At 42.5% G+C, this 26,729-nt stretch overlaps 1 protein-coding gene across 12 annotated transcripts in view; it reads left to right on the top strand.

The window, feature by feature from the left end:
- Positions 1–26,729, top strand: part of TNRC6B (trinucleotide repeat containing adaptor 6B) — a 241,523-nt gene that overhangs the window by 173,520 nt on the left and 41,274 nt on the right. For 5 of the 12 annotated variants that reach the window (XM_057316502.1, XM_057316499.1, XM_057316500.1 and 2 more), the window contains 9 exons: positions 7,023–7,364; positions 9,740–12,088; positions 13,671–13,829; positions 15,216–15,391; positions 18,223–18,297; positions 19,164–19,209; positions 20,468–20,616; positions 21,692–21,862; positions 25,872–25,997. In XM_057316502.1, the coding sequence (XP_057172485.1) occupies positions 7,023–7,364; positions 9,740–12,088; positions 13,671–13,829; positions 15,216–15,391; positions 18,223–18,297; positions 19,164–19,209; positions 20,468–20,616; positions 21,692–21,862; positions 25,872–25,997 (3,593 nt within the window). Of the gene's footprint in view, positions 1–4,112; positions 4,229–7,022; positions 7,365–9,739; positions 12,089–13,670; positions 13,830–15,215; positions 15,392–18,222; positions 18,298–19,163; positions 19,210–20,467; positions 20,617–21,691; positions 21,863–25,871; positions 25,998–26,729 lie in introns of all 12 variants that reach the window. The other 7 variants (XM_057316506.1, XM_057316507.1, XM_044392303.3 and 4 more) reach the window with 4 other exon arrangements.

The raw sequence follows: 26,729 nt of genomic DNA, 5'->3' as shown, positions 1-26,729 counted from the left end.
GGTCTCCTAAGGAAGTTACTTAGTAGAACCAGGGAGAAAATAGAAGTAAAAATAAAAATTATCTCTGGAGTATGTTAGACCATAAGTAGAGAGAGGGGGGAAAATGAGAATTCTGGAGAGAGTACAACAGGATTTCAAGTGGAGGTTCTATGAAGACAGGGCCTAGCACTGGGCCTGATCTTTCTGGGTTTTTGCCCTACTTTACAGCCACATTTTTATCTTTGTTCCCAGGAGCCTGTCTGGGCACTCTAAATCCCATTCTTTTCTTCTCTCAGCTGATGTTTCTGGGTCCTGTTCCTGTTCCCAAAGATGGTGCCTTCCTTAGTCTCCCCGTAACTCTGAATCTGCCCCTCTTTTCCCAGTAGGCCCTATAAGAAAAAAGACTGTTGGTGCCAGGTCTCTGGTTGTACAGAGGACTGAAGTAAGATTTGTCCATATTTCAGAAAAAAAAAATAGATTCATTATGTGTTCTGTCTTTATCTTCCATTATTTAAAAAAAGAGAGAATTCTGGAGAATAGGATAAGATTTCAAGTGGAGATTCTGTGAAGACATGGCCTAGAGGTGGGGCCTGCTGTCCAGTAGGTAGACAATACAAAGCACTTAAGGTAGAAGCTGATGTCCCCCTTTGTTGGATATTGGACTTAGAATCGGAAGAGTCTGTGGGATTGATGTAATAGACCATATATAACAGGGATGAAGGATAAGGTGTTAGGACTAAAAAGGGGCACCTGGGTGGCTCAGTTGGTTAAGCGTCTGACTCTTGATCTCAGCTCGGGTCTGGATCTCAGGGTTGTGACTTCAAGCCCTGCACTGGGCTCCACACTGGGCCTGGAGCCTACTTTAAAAAAAAATGATTAGGGCTAAAAAGATAAACTGCAATGGAGGAATTTGGACATAGCAATTTTGCCTTATTAAAAAGATGTTAGGGTCATGGTTGGCTTAATGGTGTAGTTATCAGTATGAAATGACTGATTTATAAAAACTAACATGACCTGGGGCATCTGGGTGGCCTCTGTCTCTTGGTTTGGCTCAGGTCATGATCTTAGGGTCATAGGATCTAGCCCCATGTAGGGCTCCATGCTTAGGGCAGAGTCTGCTTGAGATTCTCTCTCTCCCTCTTCTTCTGCCCCAGCCCCACTTGTGCACGTGCTTTCTCTCTCAAATAAATAAATAAAATCCTGGGGAAAAAATGACTGACATGACCTTAAGCACCATTAGTAGAAATACAGTATCTGGGAAGGGATTTGCAGTTCCTGCAGTAGGCACCACACTTTGTAAAGAGACAGAGATCAACTTCTGTGGAGCCTGTGGCGTTTTGGCCAAATTGGTCAATGAATTTGAGCCTGCATCGCCTTTGGAGGGGTTAAACATGTGGAGATGCTGCTTAACCCCCAGTGGAAGGCTTACCACCTGGGGAAGCTCAGGTAACAGTCTTCAAAGATTTGAAGGGTTCTGGTGCCTGACACTTAGCAGTCCCTTGGCAAATGTCTGTTAGGTGTTTTGTTCAGTGAAACTTATTCTGATAGCAAAAGTACTGATGGTGAGAGTCAAAGCAACAGGGAAAAGCTTCCAGCTCAATAGAAGTTGAAATCTTTATATACTATCATTCACAGCAGCAATTCATGACCTTTACCCAACCTGGGACACAGCTAAAGGACAGCACCTTCCCATCAGCATACCTGGGGTGATGGACCACTGTGGTACACTGGCCACAATGCTGCCTTCTGAGTCTACCCCAGAAAGCATATTTAGTAAATGCATGTTGATGGTTGGGATAACCTGAGTCTACTCTAATTTATTAATATTTGAGGTGCATTTTTCCCCCCAAATAAGTAATTTACAAACTAAACTGTTTTCAGTATGTGTCACACCTTGTAGAAACACCTGTGTATTCTAACACTGGTGGGAGCCATTTATTCAGAGATGGAACTGACTGCCTCTAGAGAGTGAATGAATGTGAGATATAGTATGGTTCAGATAGATGGGCATAGAATAGTCCAGGTGGGAAGTAATGAGGACTTGAACCTGGTTAGGAACAGTGTGGTGGAGGAAGGAAGGCTATCGGAGAGATGCTTTGGTTCATTGGAATATAATGACGATCGGATAATGATGCACAGGAAAAGAGCGAAGTCTAAGACACCTTCCAGGTTTCCTACTGAGGAAAGCTCAGGCTGGTTGGGTGATGACTCTGTTCCTTGAGCTAAGAGATAATGGGGAGCTGAGGAACAAGTTGGAGGGTTAAAGGGAAGAAGGGTGGAAGAGATCTGAGTTGGAGGTAGTGATGTGAGAAGCATGCATAAATGTTGAAGTCTGAGAATGGGGGAACTTGTACTCAAGTAACTTAAATGTGGGAAGCGTGTAGGTCCCACCTTCATGTTCAGGTTTTTTAAGAAGACACAACTCGTGGGCACCTGGGTGACTCAGTCGGTTAAGCATCTGCTCAGGTTGTGATCCCAGGGTCCTGGGATCGAGTCCCACATCGGGCTCCCTGCTCAGTGGGGAATCTGCTTCTCTCTCTGCCTGCCACTCCCCCTGCTCATGCGCGCTCGCTCTCTCAAATAAATAAATAAATTTAATAAAAATAAAAAAAGACACAACTTATGACCAAATTCAACTGCCATCTTACAGCTCTGATTAGTGGGTTGCCAGCTATGACCCTCTGGGCAAATCTGACTCCCCTCCTGTTTTTATACTTCCCATGAGCTAGGAATGTTTGTTTACATTTTTTCAATGGTTAGAAAAAATATAAAAGAAAAATATTTTCTGACGTTGAAAGTGATATGGAATTTACATTTTAGTGCAGTAAGTGAAGTTGTATGGAACATAGCCCCACTCATTCATTTACACATTGTCTGTAGCTGCTTTTACCTACACATGAACAGTTGAGTCATCACAACGAAGACTGTATGGCCAGCAAAGCCTAAAATATTCACTGTCTGTCCCATTACAGAAAAAGTTTGCTGACCCCTGACCAAGAGTATGAGAACCCATAAAGGAAGAGAGAAAGGAAGAGCTGAAGAGCTGGCTGGTGTGGGTCTCAGAAGCTCTCACAAAAACAGAGGGAAGAAATGGCCAGTAGTGTTAAAAGTTGCAGGAAAGTCAAAGAAAAGGTCCAGCGGGTGTCCGTTAGACTGGCAGTGAAGATCACTAGTTGGGTGAGGAGAGGGATTTCCAGGGAGATAGATGTTCAGGGCAGAAGCCAGGGCGCACTGAGTTTGAGGAATGAGTAGAAGGTAAAGAAATGGAGACAGTGCTTAGAGGGTACTGAGAGTTCTTCAGTGCATGGTGACCACTGTCTTTGTGTCCCCAGTCTTTGAGAGTTCTTGGTATTATTGCATTGTAACTGATGATTACTCGCCAAGAGATTTTTCAGTTGAAAATGTCTTTTTTGTTGTATTTTAATTACTTAAAAACATTTCTAGAAGCTTTTTTATGTTTGTGCTATCAAGGTATTTAGAGAAAATAGTAGTTTGTATTGGTCCTGCCTGTTTAGGATTTTCTTAAAGAATACTTTCATCTGAGGGGCGCCTGGGTGGCTCAGTCCATTAAGTATTTGCCTTCAGCTCAGGTCGTGATCTCAGGGTCCTGGGATGGAGCCCAGAGTCAGGTTCCCTGCTCAGCGGGGAGCCTGCTTTTCTCTCTCCCTCTGCCCCTCCCACCTCCAACTCATGCGTGCTTGCCCTCTCTCTTTCTCTCTCTCTCTCTCACACACACACACAAATAAATAAAATCTTTTAAAAAATACTTTCATCTGCAAAAGTAGCATTTTATTGAAGTTTTTCAGAAATAGAGGCAATTCAGAATTTCAGACTATAAGATGAGAATAACGGTGATAGGGAAAGGAAAAAGATTCAGTTCCTGGAAGCCAATGAAAAGAAATTAGAAAATAGGATACCCAGCATTTTTCACAATGTCTTTATTTTCCTTTGATGCAGAGGTCATGTTTAAGCCACAGACCTTTTCTGTGGAAAATAAAGTATGCCCGCATTTTGAGCAGCTCATTTTTAGAAAGATTTGCCCTAAAACCTACAAATCATTAAGGTACAGAAGAGAAATGAAAGGGTCTGAAAAGTAATTCCTACTGTATCTTAATTTCCGTCTCCTCTGTTAGCACCTGACGTCCTGGAGCATGCTGTGAGGCACACACTGACTCTGGGATGTCTCAAGTTTGGACTTCGGAAAGCAGGTTGGATCAGGCATCCTGCCTAACAGCCACATTGCTCTCCAGTTAGTGTCTAGAGTTCTTTTTTTTTTTTTTTTTTTTTTTTTTAAGATTTTATTTATTTATTTGAGAGAGCGAGCGAGCGCACAGCAGTGGGGAGAGGCAGAGGGGGAGGGAGAAGCAGGCTCCCTGTGGAGCAAGGAGCACAATGTGGAACTCAATACCAGGACCCTGGGATCATGACCCAAGCTGAAGGCGTGTGCTCAACCAGCTGAGCCACCCAGGCGCCCAGTGTCTAGAGTTCTGATTTGCCTTTAAATGCTTAAAATTCTTGAAATCACAGAAAGGTGTGAGGAAAAAATCAAATAAGATTTCATTCCAGTTTTGACACATAGTCTCTCCAAACATGCACCTCAGTCTTTTTCTGCGTCCCAGAGTTTTGAACGACTCTCAGAACAGAGCACCATACTGGAAGGAAAGTGGTTGAAAGGTGGTCCGATTTCAAATGACTTTATTGTTTATGATCCCCTCTATCTCGGATGTGGTGGGAAAATGCCTGAGGCACTTTTGTAAGGAATCTTGAACAATATAGGGTACCCACCAAGTTTCTTTGGTTGTGCTGTGAATATTGTAAAGTTAGTCAAACTGATGTTCAGACCTCAGTGCTGTAGGCTGCTCTTACTGTGTCTTATCTCATTTTAGGGAAATGAGTCAAGGCATGTAACAGACATAGTTAACTTAGAGTGAAGATTCTAGCCCTTTTATAGAAGGGCAGCCTCTCAGAAGCATAGCTCCTTCCATCCTAAAAACCAGTTGGGAAGACTCCTCCCAGCCCTTGCCAGCTTTTATCCTCATAATAAGAGGAAAGGGGATTGGGAACGGATGCCATCTTCTATGGGAATCTTGTGGGCACAGATAGAAAATGTATCACTAGAATAATTCATCTTCATTTGTCAGTTATTTTTATCTATCGGCTGTTATAGGTCATGCAGAGCCTACTATATTGATAATATCAGGCAGTGACCAACTTACTTTCTCAAGAAATAGGTTTAATCTGCTCATAGGTTGTGGATCCTCTGACCTCCCTTCTTACTGGGAGGCCCAGGACTGCCTCATGATTGGCTTAGATTAGACCAGGGGTTGCCTTAAAGTGACTTCAGGCTCCTGCTCTTTGTTCTTGTTACTCAACATTGCTCACCAATGTCCAGTGGGAATAGACGGGGCCCCCTGATTTCTGATGATGCCTCTCTCTCCATAAAGGAGCCAGTTCAACGAGCAATATGCTGGCCCAGCATCATTTCAGCAGTCCGAGCAGTACTGCCACCAGAGTTGGCCCAAACATTCCTCTGGATGTCAGGGATTTGGGCCTCAGAATCATCCGAATTATCAGGCTCAATGGTTGTTTCTGTAACATTGCCAGCCGCTATCTGCCAGGTAGATTTTCTTGGAAAGGGTGGCAGTCTTTTGGTAGGATGAAGCAAAGGAGGTACAGAAGAACATTCTCTGTAGGGTTGAGGGGATAACCAAAAGGTCCTGCAGAGTATATCTTCATGGTCATCCTGCACATTCTAGACTTCCTATTTGCCATTTTTAAAAGTAAGGTGAAACAGTACATTCTTTTTGTTTTTTTTAAGATTTATTTATTTATTTATTTGACAGAGATAGAGCCAGTGAGAGAGGGAACACAAGCAGGGGGAGTGGGAGAGGAAGAAGCAGGCTCATAGCAGAGGAGCCTGATGTGGGGCTCGATCCCATAACGCCGGGATCACGCCCTGAGCCGAAGGCAGACGCTTAACCACTGTGCCACCCAGGCGCCCCGAAACAGTAAATTCTTAAAAATAAGTAGGAAAAATACCTACATTTTGGAATTTTTATTTTATTTTATTTGAAAATTCTATTTTATTTTACTTTTTTTTTCTTTTTTAGAGAGGGAGAAAGAGAAAGTAATCTTAGGCACCATGCCCAGTGCAGAGCCTGATGCGAGGCTTGATCTCACCACCCTGAGATCATGACCTGAGCTGAAATCAAGAGTCGGACGCTTAACCGACTGAGCCACCAGGCACCCCTGAAATTTTTATTTTAAATAAAGAGTTGAAATAGATACACAAGGTACCGTTAAACATTTTTTTGACACGAGCAAAAGAATTTATAACGTTTCCAATTATTTACATAGAGTACGAAGCAAGTGTTTGAGTTCAGGTAGCTATAGATACCAAAACCCAGTTGATTTTGTGATTCTCCAGGGCTGAGATTTCCTGTGGGGGTCCACTCTGTGCCGGGCCCTAAGAAAAAAAGATGAAAGGTGAGTCCTTAGCCTCGAGGGACTCTTGGCCTGGTGAGGGCAAGGAGCTTGTAAATGAGCATTTCAATATAATATGGTAAGTTCATGGTAAAGAAAGATGGACAGTGTGTTCCAAGAGCACAAATGAAAGTGCTTTGCCTACCTAGTCCAGGGACTTCAAGAAAAGTTTCTCTGAGGTAGGTCTTTAAAAAGGTGGATAAAGGGCAAGGGCATTCCAGTTGAGAGCCTTGAACCTTTACCAAGGGCTTTCCCTGGGGCCCATATGTATCCTCAGACTTGCTGGGGAGCGGATGGTGAGTGCTTCCCCCTCCCCCTTAATTAATGGAATGGAATTCTGTGGTTTTGCTGTCTTTGGGTCCTCTTCCCATCACTCCCCACCTCTTCTGTACCTCCAGTAAACCGAAGATGCAGGGAAATTTAGAAAGACCATGTCCATCCACAGTACGATGGAAGAAGAGTTGTCTTATTGGAATTGGTCTCATGTAAACCTTCTTAAAAACAATCTTTAGAAAAATGTATTTGATTTCAAAGACTGTTTCCCAATATCTCTCTTTCAGTGCCCGAAGTGACGAAACCAAGTTTAAGCCAACCAACGGCCGCCAGCCCAATTGGCAGCTCTCCATCGCCACCAGTCAATGGTGGCAACAATGCCAAAAGGGTGGCAGTGCCGAACGGACAACCGCCAAGCGCCGCCCGCTACATGCCTCGGGAGGTGCCGCCGCGATTCCGTTGCCAGCAGGACCACAAAGTGTTACTAAAACGTGGGCAGCCCCCTCCACCGTCCTGCATGCTCCTCGGGGGTGGGGCAGGGCCTCCTCCCTCCACAGCACCTGGAGCAAACTCAAACAACGCACAAGTGACAGGAACGCCGCTGCAGAGTGACAGTGGGACTGCACCAGGTGAGGGATCAGTGTTGGGAATGGATTCCATGGCAGCTTTAAGGAGAGCGAGCACTTCTGTATTGCCTGGTATAGAGTCCACAAAACCCTGAATTAGATAGAGTCTTGGGGTTACTCAAAAGACAGGAGAGGATCCCAGGATGAAATACGTACCAGCACTTCTCTTCTGAAACTGGGTTTTAGCGTCCAGTGTGTGGTCTTGGCATGAGAGGCTAATGTGGCTGCTGTTCGTCATTACCATTTGGGACCTTTTTTTCCTTTTCAGAAAAGCACATTATAAATCCGAGCCTCCGTAGTCCCAGCTGTCACCACAAGTGTGTGCTCCGGGTTTGATTGGGGGTGGGGCTAGTGCAGCGGCTTGTTCTGAATCTTACTTGCCTGTGTGTATGTTCTCAGAATGCTGGGGGTCTAGAGAGAATCATCTGTTAGATTATTGTGGGGGGAGATATCAAATAATATCATTCTGTAGTTTTTAATTAGATTTTTAAAATCATTGTTCCTTAAGAGGATTTTGAGCTTTGTTAAAAACTGCACGTAGGGGCTCTTGGTTGGCTCAGTCAGTAGAGTGTCAACTCTTGATCTTGGGGTCGTACGTTTGAGCCCCACATTGGGTATAGGGACTACTTTAAAAACAAAACCAAACTGGATGTAGATAGAAGGGATCTTTAGCAGGAGGGCTCTACAAGTTTTGAGAGTTTTTAATAGATGAATATTAAATCAGCTAACAACTAAGAACCTCCAAACATCATCTTCTCCCCCCTTAAAGCTTATTAATAAATTTCTGCTTAGCTCTTAAAATGTTTTTTGAGGCTATACTGAAATTCAGAGCTTGAACCTCGTCAAGCCTTGGCAAGAACAACGAATCGGTTGTTGTTAACTATAGCATGCTTTATTCTTGTTCCGAGTTTGAGCATAGAATTGCCTTAGAAAATTCTATCACCGTCTCCTGTGCAGAAGAAAGATGGAAAGAAACCTCACAGTTTCACAGGCTTTATGCAGACTTTTCTGTGGTGGCTGTCAGGCCAGGCCCAAAGCAGGCAGGGAAAAGCCTATTGGCCCTTCCTTCCTGGCCCCTCATAAGCAGTTGCAAAAGGAAGTATGTGAGGGGCGGTTGCATCGGGTGTTTCTGCAGCCAAATCTAGCCAGGCCTGGATGTAGACATGTGTGAGCGTGAGTACTCTCTCATTTACATTCTTAAAACTAAGGAGACCCCTAAATCTTAAGAGTTTGAGATCTCTGCTTTCCTACTTTTATATGGCTCTATGTAATATTTTTTCAACCTTATATTGATTTAAAGCTTTGGTTAAAATAGCTAAGATAAGTTTAGAAGAAATTACTGGGTTAAAAACATGTCATTTTTCTCCCCACCAAATATGATAAATTCCACCAAATATGTGCTGAGCCAGACTAATTTATCAGACTAAGTTCCTTGGGCATACTGACTCATTCATGCTCGTCTGCCCCAGCATCTAGCTAGGTGGGCATTCATCATTCATCAGATGCTTACTGAGCAGCAGTGCACTGGCCACTATGAGGAATTCAAACGTTAGCAAGATAGGGCCTCTGCCTAAGAGGGGGAGCTCTTTGGGGGAGTCTCTGTGCTAATGCGGGGGAAGGTAGACGTGAACACAGTACTACAGCACTGAGCAAAGTGGCTCTAGACAGGGAATGGTGATTTTCAGGTGACGAACAACAAAAAAAAAAACACCAGATACCCTCATAGAAGAAATGGCACCTGAACTAGGTCCAGAAAGATGGATAAATTTCAGTATATGAATCCAGGAGGGGAAGCCAGTAGCTGCCAATGTGGAATCGTGCCAGGGTGAGAAGGCACAAGTTGCGGACTATCGAGTAGTGTGGAATATAGGCATCTACATAGAAAGTAGTACAAGATAAGACTAGAAAAGTCCATTGGTCCCAGGTTGTGAAGCATCTTGATCAAACTCCAGGCCAAAGAGTTTAGCTTTGTTCTTGTTCACGAAGAAACTGTTGGAAGCTTCCCATACAGCAATGATCTAATTGAAGGTGTGCTTCAGAACAATTACTCTAGCCGGGAGTGTTTAGAGTAGATTGGAAATAGAAAGCAGGTTCAGCGTGTTACTGCATTATCTCAAGATATAAGGAGGCCCTTCTCTGTCAATAGGAATGACAAGCGGACAGCTTTGAGAAATGTTGTGGAGTAGCAATACACCACCCCGCAGAATGAAAGAGAAGAGATGACTAGCACAGGTGGCACAGTTAACCAAGACAAGCAACTGGGTAGAGAAGCTAGTTTGTGGGGAAATGTGTTGATCTCCCTTAGGGGCAGTTTGAGCTTTGGGTGTTAATAGAGCATGCATGCACAGCTGTGATTGATAAGATATTCTCTTTCCCAGAGTCAACCCTTGGAGGTGCTGCTGCTTCAAATTATGCAAATTCCACTTGGGGCCCGGGAGCCTCCTCCAACAACGGCGCCTCCCCCAACCCAATTCACATCTGGGACAAGGTGATTGTAGACGGGTCTGACACGGAAGAGTGGCCTTGTATTGCCAGCAAAGACACTGAGTCTTCTTCCGAAAACACCACCGATAACAACAGTGCCTCGAACCCTGGCTCTGAGAAGAGCACTCTGCCAGGAAGCACCACTAGTAACAAAGGAAAAGGGAGCCAGTGCCAGTCTGCAAGTTCTGGGAACGAATGTAATCTTGGGGTCTGGAAATCTGACCCTAAGACTAAAGCTGTTCAATCTTCCAACTCTACTACAGAGAGCAACAATGGACTAGGAAATTGGAGGAATGTGAGTGGTCAGGATAGAATTGGACCTGGCTCTGGCTTCAGCAACTTTAACCCAAATAGCAACCCATCTGCCTGGCCAGCGCTGGTCCAAGAAGGAAATTCTAGGAAAGGGGCATTGGAAACGGATACTAGTAATTCCAGTGCACAGGTTAGCACAGTAGGTCAGGCATCCAGGGAACAGCAGTCAAAGATGGAAAATGCGGGTGTTAATTTTGTTGTCTCTGGCAGAGAACAGGCTCAAATTCATAACACTGATGGACCAAAAAATGGAAACACTAACTCCTTGAACTTAAGTTCACCAAACCCCATGGAGAATAAGGGAATGCCCTTTGGAATGGGCTTGGGGAACGCCTCCAGGAGCACTGATGCCCCTTCACAAAGCACTGGAGATCGAAAGACTGGGAGTGTTGGATCTTGGGGTGCAGCTAGGGGGCCTTCTGGAACTGACACAGCCTCTGGACAAAGCAATTCTGGAAACAATGGGAACAATGGAAAGGATAGAGAGGACTCCTGGAAAGGAGCTTCTGTTCAGAAATCATCTGGGTCAAAAAACGACTCTTGGGACAACAATAACAGGTCTACGGGTGGGTCCTGGAACTTTGGCCCTCAGGACTCTAATGACAACAAATGGGGTGAAGGGAACAAAATGACATCTGGGGTCTCTCAGGGAGAATGGAAACAGCCGACTGGGTCTGATGAGTTGAAAATTGGAGAATGGAGTGGTCCAAACCAACCAAATTCTAGCACTGGAGCATGGGACAATCAAAAGGGCCACCCCCTCCCTGAAAACCAAGGCAATGCCCAGGCTCCCTGTTGGGGAAGATCTTCCAGCTCCACAGGAAGTGAAGTTGGAGGTCAAAGCACTGGAAGCAACCACAAAGCAGGAAGTAGTGACAGTCATAATTCTGGCCGTCGGTCATACCGGCCCACACATCCTGATTGTCAGGCTGTCTTACAGACTCTTTTGAGCCGAACTGATTTGGACCCCAGGGTGCTCTCAAACACTGGCTGGGGCCAAACTCAAATTAAGCAGGACACAGTGTGGGATATTGAAGAGGTGCCAAGGCCTGAGGGGAAATCTGACAAAGGAACTGAGGGGTGGGAGAGCGCTGCCACACAGACCAAGAACTCAGGGGGCTGGGGAGACGCACCCAGCCAAAGCAATCAAATGAAGTCTGGATGGGGGGAGCTCTCAGCCTCTACAGAGTGGAAAGACCCCAAGAACACAGGAGGCTGGAATGACTACAAGAACAACAACTCTTCCAACTGGGGAGGCGGTCGACCAGATGAAAAGACATCTTCCTCTTGGAATGAGAACTCCAGCAAGGATCAGGGGTGGGGAGGGGGACGCCAGCCCAATCAAGGATGGACTTCTGGGAAGAATGGTTGGGGAGAGGAAGTTGATCAAGCGAAAAACAGCAGTTGGGAAAGTTCTGCAAGTAAACCTGTGTCTGGGTGGGGTGAAGGAGGGCAGAATGAAATTGGAACTTGGGGGAACAGTGGGAATGCAAGCCTAGCTTCCAAAGGCGGGTGGGAAGATTGCAAAAGGTCTCCAGCATGGACTGAGACTGGCAGACAGCCCAATTCCTGGAATAAACAGCACCAACAGCAGCAGCAGCCACAGCAGCCACCGCCACCACAACCAGAGGCTTCTGGTTCATGGGGAGGCCCACCCCCACCACCTCCAGGCAACGGACGACCTTCCAATTCCAACTGGAGCAGCGGGCCACAGCCAGTAACCCCCAAGGATGAGGAACCCAGTGGTTGGGAAGAGCCATCCCCGCAGTCAATTAGTCGGAAAATGGACATCGATGATGGCACTTCGGCATGGGGAGACCCTAACAGTTACAACTACAAGAATGTGAATCTGTGGGATAAGAATTCCCAAGGGGGCCCAGCACCTCGAGAACCAAACCTGCCTACCCCGATGACCAGTAAATCAGCATCAGGTAGGCAATGGCTGCTTCTTACAGGTTTGATAAAGAAAAATCTAAACCAGGACATTTTTATTAAGCTGCATTTATTCAGCTTGGCTTTGTTCTGGAAATCTTTCTACATTAACCCTACTCTACTGTTAACAGCAGCTCTCTTTTTATAAAATGATAGTGATAACAGATGCTGGTGGTACATTTTAATGTTCTTTCTTGGCAAAAGGAAAAAGATGCCATCCCTATGTTAGTCTCCCAGAGTTGTTGTTATTTTTTTTTTGTAATTGTATTGGTCTTGCAGAATCCAAAAAATGTATCTTGCTAAACAAACTATGCTCCACATTTAAAAACGAAGAATTAAAATAGTAGCAGAAATAGACCTGATTTCCATTCAGTTTCTACCCGTGGACATATCCTCTTGTGTTTCTCCTTTCCCAGCGAAGGGAAGTATTTTATGTTATTCTCGAAGGGGCCATCGGAATGCTTAGCACAGCTGGGATCTGCAAGCTTTCAGTCACTTTCCAGATGACTTTTAATGATCACCTCTGGAAGTGGAGTATTTCATATAAGAAATTGTTTTTGTGTGATAATCAGTTGCCCAGAATTAAACTTTCTTCTTCCTCTATTTGAATAGAAACCCCATACCTGGTAAATTAAAAGTTGTGCTAGTAATACCATCTTTGGCATTGTCAACTTGAATGCTCCCATAAAGCATATAATTCAACAGGTTAAGGGGATGCACTGTTGAGGTGGGGATTTTGTTTTTGTTTTTTAGGTAGAATTAATATTTAGTTTTCCACTCCTTAAGTAAGCGTAGTTATGAATGCAGTTATGGCCACTTAGAAAATGATTGCTTTTAACTAGTTCTTTTTTTTCCCCTCAAATATTGAAAAGCTTGAGGAAGGAAATAAAGATTGCTCATTAATTCCCTGTCCATCATAAAACCTGCTAACGTGAAAAAAATTATTATCCATATAGGAAAGAGCTTCAAACTGTACAGAAAAGCAAAATATAATAAATAAAAGAATCTTAGCCCCTAGGGTCTCTTCCCACAGGTAATCTCTTAGAGTTTTGTGTCTCATTCAAAAATTTTGTTCATACCTATAGCAAAATCTATCTATCTATCCTTTACAGATTTTACACAGAAGGGACTGTACTATATACACTGGTCTTCACCTTGCTTTTTTCATCATACTTTAAAACTTTCCATGTTAGCACCTACACTTTTGTCTTGTATTTGCTTCGTGTACAGCATTTATTTCATGGGTGACACAGTTGGCCTAACCAGTCCCGTTTTGATAGATATTTACGTCACTTCCAAATGGTTTCCAACAGTGATACAGTGAGCCTTGTTGTACATGTAATTTTATGTACTTTACAAGTATATCTATGGTATAATTTCCTGCAGTGGAATTACTGGGCCAGAAGTTAAAGTGACGGGATGCCAGTTGCCTCCATGAGGGTGGAACCCGTTCGTATTTCTGCCAACAGAACACAGGAGTGCCTGTTTCTCCCACCTTCCCACCCCCCACTCCCGCTCCCTGGATATGAGGATGTTTCCTTTAACAGATCATTCTTAGAGACCCATTTTCTTTCTTTGCAGTCTGGAGCAAAAGCACACCACCTGCTCCAGATAATGGTACTTCAGCTTGGGGTGAGCCAAACGAAAGCAGTCCTGGGTGGGGCGAAATGGATGACACAGGAGCATCGACCACGGGCTGGGGGAACGCACCCTCCAATGCTCCAAATGCCATGAAACCTAGTAAGTGTACAGCATTATTTGTGAGGGAGTCTCCGTTAGTTTGGGGGCCAGACATTTTGGTGAGGGCTGTTCTGATGTTTAAACTGTTCTTTCAATGAGATTCAGGACCGTGCACCTTTAATAAATGATTAGTACCAAATGGCAGTGACTTAGCTTTGCATATGTTAACGTGTTTACAGTTAACTAGAAGTCATAAGTTAATTTTGTTGATTTTATTTTAAGTTAGGTTTCGTATCTGGCCAGAATTGAAATGTTGACGTGGTACTTTTTTTTGCCAGTAACTTAAATATTGCTCACCATCTCTATTTTGCATTTCTGCCCCTTTGTTAGTATAATTTAAAAAGACTTTCCTGGCTTTTACTGTGGAACACAGTCTCTGCCGCTCAGTGACTTCATCCTTCTGTTTCTTCCTCATCCCTTTGTCTCTCCTCTCATACTTCCACCCACATAGGAACATTTAAGGTTTCTTGAACCAACAAAGATTTCTTCGTTTGAGTTTTTTATACAAAGCACGTCACACTTATTCATAATCGTTGAGAGTCTAAGCTATCCTTGATCCAGCTGGCAATGTGTAGTCACAGTAATTTGCACAACTTTGTAAACTGATGCTATGGAATGTCTTGTTGGATGTTCCTCAGTTGCAAAATTCAATTTCAAGTGCCCATTTTCACTTGTTTGTCGTTTTCTTAAAAAGTATTCCAACATCTCTTTTCTGCCATATTGCAGACTTAAGGAATTATCTTTTGATTTAAAAATGTGGTCATACCGAATGCTCAGAATTTGAACGAGAATAATAAATTCTGTTGTCAACTTTATTGTATGATATTTATGACTCTTGTAGTGCCACATGAAGAAGTACAATCTTAGCTATATTCTAGAAATTCATTCTTATGTCTATAATTTGCATCTTAAAAATTATGACTCTCCTTCACTTCATATAAATAGCTTTATAAAAACCATGATTTCATCATGATTTTCACTGTAAAATTGGTTGTATCATCATGGGAAATACCACACTGTAAACTTGAAATAGTTCCAGAATGGCTGTTGGAAGACATTAACCAGACCCTTGGCACAAGGAAATACTCAGCATTACTGTCAGGAATTTTCCATGTCTTTCCCAACCTTAGAATCACCCTTCTTCCATCACAAAACCTTCACAGTTTAAAAATGTCTTCTCTTCTTCAGGATTGTCTACAGTTAAAGCTATAGTTATACCTACCCTTTGTCTGGGTAAGACGAATGTGGAAGGGGCTAGAACGTTTGCCTCACCATGGATTAGATAAGATGACAAATACCCTAAAATGCTACGTTCATGAGGACTGATCATTGTGGTTATTGTCATATATAGCTATTGCATACGGTTGGTCCATTCTTTTCTTAAAGATTCCAAATCTATGCAAGACGGCTGGGGGGAGAGTGATGGTCCAGTGACGGGAACTCGCCATCCCAGCTGGGAAGAGGAGGATGATGGAGGAGTCTGGAACACCGCCGGCTCTCAGGGAAGTGCTTCCTCCCACAACTCAGCAAGCTGGGGACAAGGAGGAAAGAAGCAAATGAAGGTAGCCCGCTTTAGAAATGTTCGTTCGAGCTTTTTTCTTCATTCTTAGAAGGCAGAACTGAGAATTTTCTAATGGAAGGAGTCCCTGAGGTCCTAAGTAAGGGGGAAAATATTTTCTTAAGAGCAAATAATTACTTCCTCTTTACTCCTCATCTTCCTTCCCCATGATCTTGAAACCTTGAACTACAGAGCTGTTACTGTGAGTAGTGGAATTTTCAAAGACAGGAGATTTTTTTCACTTTTAGTTTCCATATGATAATAATTCTTTGGAAGCTTTCAAGGCACACTTTATAAATGTTTTATGCTTTTGCATTCTAAAGCCAAGGAAGTCCTTAGGGTGAATCCCCATGATATATAGAAGAGAAACCAAAGAAAGATACCTTCTCCAGTGGTGACACACATGACTGGTTTTTATCCGATTCGGGAAATTCCAAAACTGAAAACCAGTCTTCCAACAAAGTGAAGTGCCAGTGCGAAACCCTGCTGTAGCAACCAGATGGTTTATCTATATCCCATACTGGGTTGTGTTCTAAAGTTGTTGGTTTCCGGAGCACCTGAGTGGTTCAGTTGGTTAAGCATCCGACTCTTGATTTCAGCTCAGGGTCGTGAGTTCAAGCCCCACATTGGGCTCAATTCTGGTCATGGAGCCTCCTTAATGAGAAAAAAAAAGAATAAAGTTGTCACTTTCCTTGTCTTAGAGCAACTCAGTTTCTACTTTGATTTGCATAACTTGATGAGGACTTTGGTTTCATCCTAGAACAAATCTTTGAACTTGAACCACTCTCTCAGCAGAGGCATTCTTTCCCTTCTGCAGATAAATTGATGGAAATAAGAAATGGGCATCATATATTTAATTTCAGTGTAGGAGCCTTGCTGCCCTGTGAAACACTTCACAGTGAATATTGTCCTGGTTTCAAATACCAAGTACCCTCCTGGAAGGTCTTCAGTTGGCTAAGGGGGCTGTGCCTTCATCCCCTTTGCTGTAGGATATTAATTTTGTTCTGAATACGGTAACTCAGGAGCCTAAGAACACAAGTAGTTCCTATTGGAGGCATCCTGTTTAAGCAGCCAGTTACAGTTTCCCTTCTAAGGACTTCTGTTTCCTCACCCTAGTCACAAAGGAATTGTTCAGCAAACTTCTCAGCATCTTTGTACTCTCACGTTGTCTGGCTTGTTGTGGCTTTGTTTTTGTCATTTACAAATTCCCAATGAGACAGAATGAAAAGGCAATCGAGGGAGACTGCTGACTGACCGGAAGCGAGTGAGGGAAAGGTGCTGGCCCACTCAGGCGGCCCTGAGACGCAGTTGATCCAGCTCAGTGGGAATTCAGTGTTTCTGCCCCATGACTGACAATTCTGACCTTTTGTATCCACGGGCCTTTTTTTACTGATTGTGACCAAAGACAGATAACGTAAGATTTACCATTTTAACCATTTTTAAGTGCACAGACAGTTCAGTAGCGTTGAGTGCATTCACACTGTTGTGCAGCCGTCACCACATCTCGCCACAAAACTCTCATCTGCAAAACTGAAACTGTTTACGTTAAACAAAAACTACCAATTCTCTCCTCCCTCCAGGGAGGGCTTTCTTGACCTTAAAACCTATAACTGAACTTAAGTGAACTTACTCACTTTCAAGAATAAAAAAAATCAACGTAACAAATGTCATCAAAACAGAGTTTTTATTTGTAGAATGTACAAGTGCACAAAGCCCCATCACTCGCTGCCCCCACCAAGTCCTCATCACAGTTCCACCTGCCTTCTCTGTAGACATACAAGGGGAGCTGATGTTGGGTGTCCTGTTTAGGAAAGAAACTAAGTCCCTTAAGAAACAAAAACTCAGGGGCGCCTGGGTGGCTCAGTTGACTAGGCACCTGCCTTTGCTTCAGGTCATGATCTCAGGGTCCTGGGATTGAGCCCCACATCAGGTCCCTGCTCAGTGGGGAGTCTGCTGCTTCTTCCTCTGCCCCTCCCCCCTGCTTGTGCTCATGCTCATCCTCGCTTTATCTCAAATAAATAAATAAAATCTTAAAAAAAAAAAGAAGAAACAAAAACTCAGCGTCAGCCTTACTTTGCAGTATGATCAGTGATGTCTTCTGCTAGGACTCTTTCCCACTGGGGACCCCTGTCGTTTATTCTGTGAAACAGGCAGATGAAGGGTACTTGGATGAGTCCCCATTAGTCCACAGACTAATGACCAGTTTAAATAGCCTATTATAATATATTTATTTTCCAAATAACAGGCACTAGCATCGAACTCATTCTTTTCTTCTAATACAAACCGGGTTACAAGGAGATAGTAAAAGGGAAAGTACTAGCATGCAAACATTGTATTTTAGAAGATCCGATATTGACCTTCTTCTCTTTGTAAGGTAAAAACACCAGCTGACCTGGGCGCCTGGGTGGCTCAGTTGGTTAAGCATCTGCCTTCGGCTCAGGTCATGATCCCGGGGTCCTGGGATCGAGCCCCACATCAGGCTCCCTGCTCAGTGTGGAGTCTCCCTCTCCCTCTGCCATTCCCCCTGCTTGTGCACTCTCTCTCTCAAATAATTAAGTAAAATCTTGGGGGGGGGGCAGCTGACCATATATTTTCCCAGTTACTTCTAATTCATTGTGATGAAAAAAATAAGAATGAAAACACAGGTAGAACTACAGCTTATTGATCTTTCAGACTAACGGATAAAATATCAAAATAACCATAGTTAAAGAGGGAAATTTGGGCTCAAAAAGGTAAACTGTTGGTTCTGAATTTTCAGTCAGTACTTAAATGCAACTCAGATATGAAGTGAGATAAAATAATTTGGTTCTGAGGTTGCATATTTCCTTTCTGTAGTGCTCACTGAAAGGAGGAAACAATGATTCATGGATGAATCCTCTTGCCAAACAGTTTTCAAATATGGGATTGCTGGTAAGTTTCATTTTCTTATATGTGTAATACAGGCCAGCTTTTACTTTTAGTACAAATGCTAAGACCGCTACCACATAGAGTACAACATTACAGAGTTAGAAACTGGTTGTTGAACAGTGTTTCTGATTTGGATTAAGCAATATTTGTCCTCTATTCTTTTATTCTTAAAGAAACACTCCAATATTTTAAGGTTACGGTTTTTGAATTTGTAGTCCTTGTATCCTTTCCCTTAGGCGATTAGAGGAAGAAAGAGCCAGGCCTTAAAACTTACATAATTTTCCCTGACTACTACTATACCAGTTTTAATGTTACAATTTTGAAAACGGCTGCAACAGCAAAATAACTAGAGGAAGTATTTGTAATTAATTATATAGGGAATTCTTGTAGGATTTCTCTTTTTTTTCTTATCCCTTGGGAACATCGTGGGGACACCCCGTCCCTGGTTGCCAAAAGACAAATAGCTTGACTTGGCTGCACATTTCCAGATTTGATGACTTGACGAGTCACGAGAAGAAGTTGTCATCATTTGGCTGACACTCGTGGAATTTGATCCTGAGCCGACTGGAACTTGAGGACAGGGTTTTATTTCTCTAAGCAGCTATTTAGCTATTGCTCTGTGCATAGAATTACTGAAGCTAACTAATTCTGTGTGGAAAATTGAATTTAGGAGTATATACACCAACAGCAATCAAATTAGTCATATTCTAAGTGAGCTTGTCTTCATCCCAGTATAAGGTTCACGTCAAAGAACTTTGAATAGTGCCCGTAGGACACCGCAGCTCTCATGTAAATCATGCCAGTTTTTTCTCTGATCCAGACATTGAATTCAAACCTTTAATCCTCCCTTCCTGTTGCTTCTTTTTCAGAGTCAAACTGAAGATAATCCAGGCAGCAAAATGGATTTGTCTGTAGGTGTGTATCACTCCATTAATATGAATGGAATATATTGTTGTTAATGATGCCATGTTGGATCCCTGCTCAGTTTGAGTTGGGATGGGTGCTGTTCAGCAGACGCGAAGGACCATCCTAGGCACTAGGTAGGGGTTGAAAACTCAAACGGCTGCAGGATCCAGGAAAGTCACGTAAAGGAGTGGTGTGTGCCAGGTGTAAGAAAGTGGGAGTTGGAGGCCACTGGTTAGCTGTGGGGGTCACGTGTACCATGTAAGGGATAAAGGACTCAGCCTCACTCGGCCCTTACAGTTGTTGCTCTGGAGGGTAAAGGTTCAGCTTTGTCAGAGCTTCCAGTTTTCAAGCAAGGCCAGAAATTTAGACATATATTGACAACTTGATATTTCAATATTGGGAACTACTTCAGATTTTATAAACTGGGGTGTGTGGCCGAACAAAGTATGTCTGTGGCCCTGTCATCCTCTGCTCTCAGGTTGCTAGTCCTGTCCGTACTGGGGTTGTTGCATTATTGATGAGCTCTCCCCCTGCGAGTGGGGCGGGTGCGGTGTCAGCCCTTAGCCTGTGGGGTCGTCCCCGTGACGCTGTTGCTTACCTTGAGGAACTTAAAAAGAATCAAACCAAGAAGAAAGGAAAACAATCCTGGGTCATAAGGGAAATAGTCTTTGATCTATGATATTTTAAAATCTAAGAATAATGAAAAAGTAAGCTTCCGGGGGCACCGATCATGTTAGTGTATAATAGCAATTTCCAGAGCGAATAAAGGAGGAATAATCATGGTACCTGGGAAATCACGTCGTTCACTTAATGTGTTCGACTCTTAAGTTCTAAATTCAAGGGAACAGCTGTGCCTCTTAGGCCTTTTTATTCCCAATAACTGTGTCACAGCCCCACCCATTTATCTAGCAGGTGCTAAAAGAGCAAGAGACAAATGTTCTCCCTGAGCACGTTTGAATTTATGAGCAAGTGATAGTCATCAAACATCAATAACCAGTGGAAATACTTTTTTAGTCAGATTTTTACCAGGTTGGCCCTAAGTCTCTCTCTCAGTCTTCACTGAAAACAAGCTACAACTGGTACGAGTTTTTAAAAAAGGAACAAAAGGATCCACGTGTGCTCCAGGGAGGGTCCCCAGCAGCCTGAACCAATGAGATCCCTTGTGGTCTATACTCAACACCTCAGGGAGGAGAGTGGGGCTAGTACTCCTCGTCATGAGGGAGACATTGGTCCTTAAAATGTTCACTTCTTCTGTTCTTCTTTTCAGGGAGCCTTCCAGATAAAAAATTTGACGTGGACAAGCGAGCGATGAATCTCGGGGATTTTAATGATATCATGAGGAAGGATCGATCTGGGTTCCGTCCACCTAATTCCAAAGACATGGGAACCACAGATAGTGGGCCTTATTTCGAGAAGGTGAGTCAAATCCTTTGTTTAAGGTAATAATTCATGTGAACCACTTTGGTTCCCATTTGTTCTTTCAATAATCAATTCCAGGAGGAAGCATAGAATTACTGAATTAATTAATGAGCCAAACGCAAACATCACCTGCGTTTAAGTGGCGACATAAAAACATTTGATGTCAACAGGTGATTAGGCAGAAGCTAGAACCTTAGTATGTGAATATTGTGACTATTGTGAAGGTCTGAGTTCTTAGAAATTTTATAAAGTTTAGAAGGGGGAAATGAATGGTCTGACTTTTTACAGTAGGGGAAATGCACACTCGAAACGTAGAAGAAATTTTAGAGACAGAGTTATTCTGAATTCTTTGTTCTGCTGCTATACAATGAGAAATTAAATTTGGGATTCTTGTGCAAATAATCCATATCTCCCAAGGCCTTGCCTTCTAGCTTTGTCAAGATGGCCCAGAACTTTCTCTTGTGTTATTTCTAAGAGAGTTCCTTTGTTCTTTCTCCATTTCCCTAGTGACCTATTTTTAGTTACAATGGTATACTGTCCAAATTCTCAACTACCTGATTTAAACAAGTCGTTTATACCGATTTGTTTTGATTTTTGCATTCCTAATGGAGGAAATAATTCTTGATTCAGAATACTGATTTGCCATGGCCCTGGATCTTCAGAAAGCGGTTAAAACCAAAAGTGTTAGATCTGGCACATTTTTGACACCACTCATGATGCTGTTGGAGGAAGCAGCAGATTAACGAGATTACTCTGGCTTCTATTTCAGCAGCGACATAGAGTAATCGATATTAGATGCATAAAAATAAAGTGTCTGGCAATTTTTATCCTAGTGCAGTGGACAGAATGTGTTACTGACTTAGAGGATAAGAAAAAATCCGTAGCAGAGATGACAGATGGTATCTGTTGGGCCAAGTGTGATGACTCTTATCAGATCCAAATTCCATCCTCGTTTATTGCTAATACACTCTAACTCTGTTTGTTCCTAGTGTTTCTCTCTTGTCCCTTCTTGCATTCTGTTGCTTCACTAACCAACACTCATTGTGATTGGCTAACTCCTACTACTTTTCAGCTGACTTTGCCTTTCTCCAATCAAGATGGGTGCCTTGGGGATGAGGCTCCCTGCTCTCCCTTCTCCCCTTCTCCCAGCTACAAGCTGTCTCCCTCTGGTTCCACACTACCCAACGTCAGCCTTGGAGCAATCGGCACAGGGCTCAACCCCCAAAACTTCGCTGCTAGACAAGTAAGGAGGCCTCTCAAATTTACAACTGCTTGGCTGTGGCCTCGCCTTGGCCCTGGTCTGCAGTTCATTGCATCATTTGTCTGTCTTGGGAAATTTGTTGATTACTGAATGCACAGAATGATACTAAGTATAGGCTTTAGATCTCTCAGCCCATAGAACCCATCTCTCCATATTTTCTCAACGTGGATTTTATTTTAAATCTGTTTCTTTCGTATTCTCATTTTTGGTCATAAGTTCACATTTAAGAAGTTAACTAAGTTCTAAGTTAAGCTGAGTTCCTAAGAACTAGCTTAGGAAAATGTTACGGAGGCTACATAAGTACCTTATGTCATCTAACTTAGCAACGAATTTGCCGTTCTTACCCTTGGATTGAATGGCAAGTGATACTTTTGAAGTCCTTTCGATTTAGTGAAACTTCTAATTAGAAAATAGCAAAACTGGTAAGAGTAAATACTTGCGCATTACAACATCTTAAAATCTAGTGTCTTTAAGTGTAAAATATAGTAATTACCCAGAGAGAGGTAATTTGATAGGAGAGAATGAAGTTTTGGGAAGGCTGGATGTTGCTCAGATGTGACAGCCCATTTCCTAGGGGCGGGTCTCAGTCCTCCCAGGAGGAGCTGTGCACCGGGAGTGAGACTGGCAGGGCTGGCCCCTGAGGCCCCCTCACCTCCGCAGGCCTGACACAGCGAGGCGGGCCTCTGTCACCCCACAGCACCTCCAGGGTAGTTCTAGGGGAGAAAACCAGGAATTTGGAGACAATTCCCCTCTGACAGTGACTCCAGTGATGGTATTTTCCTAGCCACAGTTCTGTGACCACTTACCTGTCACTGTGACTCTCACCTCAGGATGTCATGGAACGACATTTAATTATTAATTGTACTCATTCTGTTTCCACATGCTGACTTTCACATACAAATGAAAGGATGTTATAAAACACCTCTCACACCATAGTCCTCCAGTTGCACACAAGTCTTTCATAGGCTTTCTAATTATTGCTTTAGCACGTTTTATAAAATGGATCGTATGATATCCATGTGTTCAGTTGGTTATCTCTGGTTTGGGAGTTATGGGCAATTTCTTGTTTTCTTTTTTTATATTTCACTGTTTTTCTTAATGTTTCCACAGAGGACATAGACATGTATTGCTTATATAAACAAAGAAGAAATAATTATATCAGTGGTTTGGGGCAGCTCTTTTGTTTTGGACTGAGGTATAGAAAATACAAAATAGTCCTAACAGTCTTGATTAATGATGATTACAAACATGCCTACAGGATTGCACGTTTATCAAGAGCCATTAGTATATAATTTTTAGTATAATAGACCAGCCGAAGTAGCTGGCACTGGACTCTAAGAAAAAGTCATTCCTCTTTGGGTTTTTTTAATCCTAAAAATGGAATGCCACAGAGTCCATTGTGAATCTGGTAGATACACGTTTTATCTAAATATGGTCATGGTTCTTTTATACCATTTTCATGTAGATTTAGTATTGTTCATAATTAAAAATTAAAATGTAAGATTTTTATTTTCAAATCACAGATTTCAGTCAGCTTGGTAACTTTGTTTTTAATTTATATGCCTTTCTCAGTTAAACACTGTAGTTGAGGCAGCTGTCACCAGTAAATACTAGGACTCCGGTCATCATTAAAAGCCTTATATTCAACAATATTCAACAGTGAAGCTCTAGAAATAACCAGATAAATCGCCATTAACATACATATAAGCATTTGATGACCATTTTCCTAATTTCTAAATACAGTCTTAAAACTATGTATGATTGCCACTAAAGATAGGACTCTGCAAAATAGCTACTTCTGAGCCAAGAAAATGAGCAGCAATGCCAAGTTTCCATATTTAACAAGAGGGAAGGTGTTTTTCGATAGACTCCCGTTGACTCTTCTATACCATGATCCATATCAGATGTGTCACAGGGCTTGATACGGCTTTAGAGACACTTGATAAAGCAAACCTAAAACCTCTGGGTGGTGGGCCAGGGTGGCATCTGTCCCCTGGGAATGTGCAAATAGGGCCTGATTTTACAAAAAACGAGAAAAGGCAAATTCCTTCTAATATTTCTTACCAGAAGAGAGGTTGGAATTTAAAGCAGTTTTGAACTTTTTAGAACATGGATTCTGGCAAGGACTTCAGCTACCAGAAACCCCACCGTGCAAGGACCCAACCATGAATAATTAGCATCTAATAACAAGGTCATTACTTTTATGGTAAAGTGTGAGAATGATCTTAGCAGAATATTCTCAGTGAAACAGGTGTTTCCTGTGTTGTTGAGAATGATCAGTAGGTAAGCTACCAACTACCACGATCTTGGAAGAATTAGAGCCAAACCGTGTCACCTCAGAGTATCAGTTTGGTAAGACAGGGGAAGTGGAGATGTTACAGCTTATAGAATTAAAGGTCTTTTCATGTTTAAACAGTCTTTTGGGAGATTTAAAATTCATGGTGGATCTTTGATTTTCTTTTATGAGATATACATAGATTTCGATTGCCTTTTCTATGTTACGTTCATAGCCATTTTTATTTTCAGTGCTTTTAAGTTCATTAATTTCCCAGTAGCAGTCCCTTAATCTATTTTGAATCATTAAGCCATTGAAATATCTTTAGTGTTCTAGAACTTAATGGTGCTGTTACAAAATTCTTCTTTAAAATTACCTTAATCCCCACTGTGCCAGGGAGAAGATGATGACTTCAGTTCAGAACACACATACTTGGTATAAGCAGTGGTACAGCTGTCTTCATTAAAGATATTCAGTGGGATGTTGTCAAGTAAATGGAATTGGTGGGTCATGATGTTTGCAGCCTACAGACTAGGACTTTACTGAGTTCTGGGAATACAAAAGGGAAGTATTAAGATGGTGGTGGAGAGACAGAATGGAAAATTAATATGACTGGCTGATGGGTGCTATCAAAGAGTGTTTAAAGTGTTTTGAGAACATAGAGGCGGGCTTAGTTAATTTGAATGTGAAATGAGGCGGAAGGTTTGGGGAAGACTTCCTTTATGTGGATGACCTCTGAGCTGGGCCTCAAAGAGTCCACGTGCAGATGGTGTAGAGGCTTTCCTCAGATGGAGGGAACAGTATCAAGTTCTTTACTGAAGGGCTTTTCTCGGCTTAGAACAAGTCAGAACAGAAGGACCATCATATAGCCCAGTTTCCTGTAGCTCTTTGATTGGAATAGCTCCAGTGAGTTGGAATGAGAATTCCAACTGGAGATTTCCCTCCAGAAATCAGGAAATTAAGCTTATTTTTAACCAGACTAATGTTCATACATTGGAATGAGAAGTTACAGGTGAGTAATGGTTTTTTGGTGTCCCTGTAATGGTTTTTCACTTTTTCCCTTTTCTTTTTTTTTTTTTTTTTCTTTTTTAATCTCACTCTTGATTTAGATTTTCTCATCTAGCAAAGAAGGGATCAAGCAGACCCAAGACAGGAAAGGGTGTTCAGATCTGGAGGAGGGTTCTCATGGAGCTGGGCTACGGTTTGGTGGCACTGATTCTATGACTGAACTAATCGGTTCAGAGGCATTAATGTCCTAGTGTTGTTTGACAGTTGATGTTATTTAGAAGCCTGCATTTATACTCAGGTGCCTTTCAAGATGGAGCTCAGATTATTGACTTGAGAATAAATTTGGTAAACCAATCTTTAAAAAAAAAAGAAAAGAAAAGAAAAAAGAGTAGTTGAAATAAACATTATATTGCCTATACCTTTCAATTACAAAAAAAAAAAAATTAGTGCATTTTTTTTAACATTTGACCGAATTTAACCCTTTTGGTTATAGAGTGCATCTGACTGCAGGGGTGGTGGTGCTATGTGCATGATTTGGTTTGAATAATTTTCCCAAGCATTCCAAGACCAGGAACTTTTCAGTTATAAAATTCTGTGATTCCATGGAACACAGGATATGATTCTTCTGAGGGATAGAAAACCAGAACTGTTTCTTTTTGCATTTTCTTACATTAACAAAAACCCTTACTGTTGCCGTTATGTTTGCAGGGTGGCAATCATGGTTTGTTTGGAAATAGCACAGCACAATCGAGAGGTATGCACACGCCAGTGCAGCCACTAAATTCTTCTCCTAATCTCCGGGCGCAAGTGCCTCCCCAGTTTATTTCCCCCCAGGTAAGCAATTTTGTTTCCACAATTCAGCAGTAAAGCCTATCCAGGTGGTTACCAGTCGCCAGCTGACAGGTCTGGCATAAAAGGAATAATAGTTACCTGACCGTCTAAAATGTAAAAAATCCAGATCAAGATTGATTGATTGATAAGATTTTACTTATTTACGTGAGGAGAGAGAGAGAGAGAGAGAGAGAGAGCACAAGCGGGGGGGGGGGCAGGAGGAGAAGCAGACTCCCCGCTGAGTTGGGAGCCCGATGTGAGCCTCCATCCCAGGACCCTGAGATCATGACCTGAGCTCAAGTCAGGTACTTAGCTGACTGAGCCACCCAGGTGCCCCCAGATCAAGATTTTCAGAACAAAATGTTACACTCATTTCTTTATTGTATCAACATACAGTTTTTACATGAAAAGCATTATGATTATATTCCTTTTAGATGTCTCTATATTTTTCTAATAGTGCACTGATTGTTTTAATTGCATGTAAATGAAACTACTTTATAAATCCTGGTGTGTCAGCATTCTGAAGTTGGTTGCCCTTGAGGATTCACCTGCAGATAAACGGGAGAATAACCAGGTTCTGGGTTACTCTGAGAAGTTTTGAAGAGATGGGTGCTGAAATACTGACTAGGTGCTCTGGGAGGGGGGTTTAGAACAAATGAAGTGGCAGAGGCTTACACTTGGAGCAGCTCTGTGTTGTGGGGTATAGTCTTCTGGGAAACCTTTTGGGTCCATTTC

Source organism: Ursus arctos, unplaced genomic scaffold, assembly GCF_023065955.2.
Source record: "Ursus arctos isolate Adak ecotype North America unplaced genomic scaffold, UrsArc2.0 scaffold_21, whole genome shotgun sequence".
Lineage (NCBI taxonomy): Eukaryota > Metazoa > Chordata > Mammalia > Carnivora > Ursidae > Ursus > Ursus arctos.
Note: the sequence above shows the minus strand (reverse complement) of the source record. Positions and strands in the feature narration are given on the sequence as shown.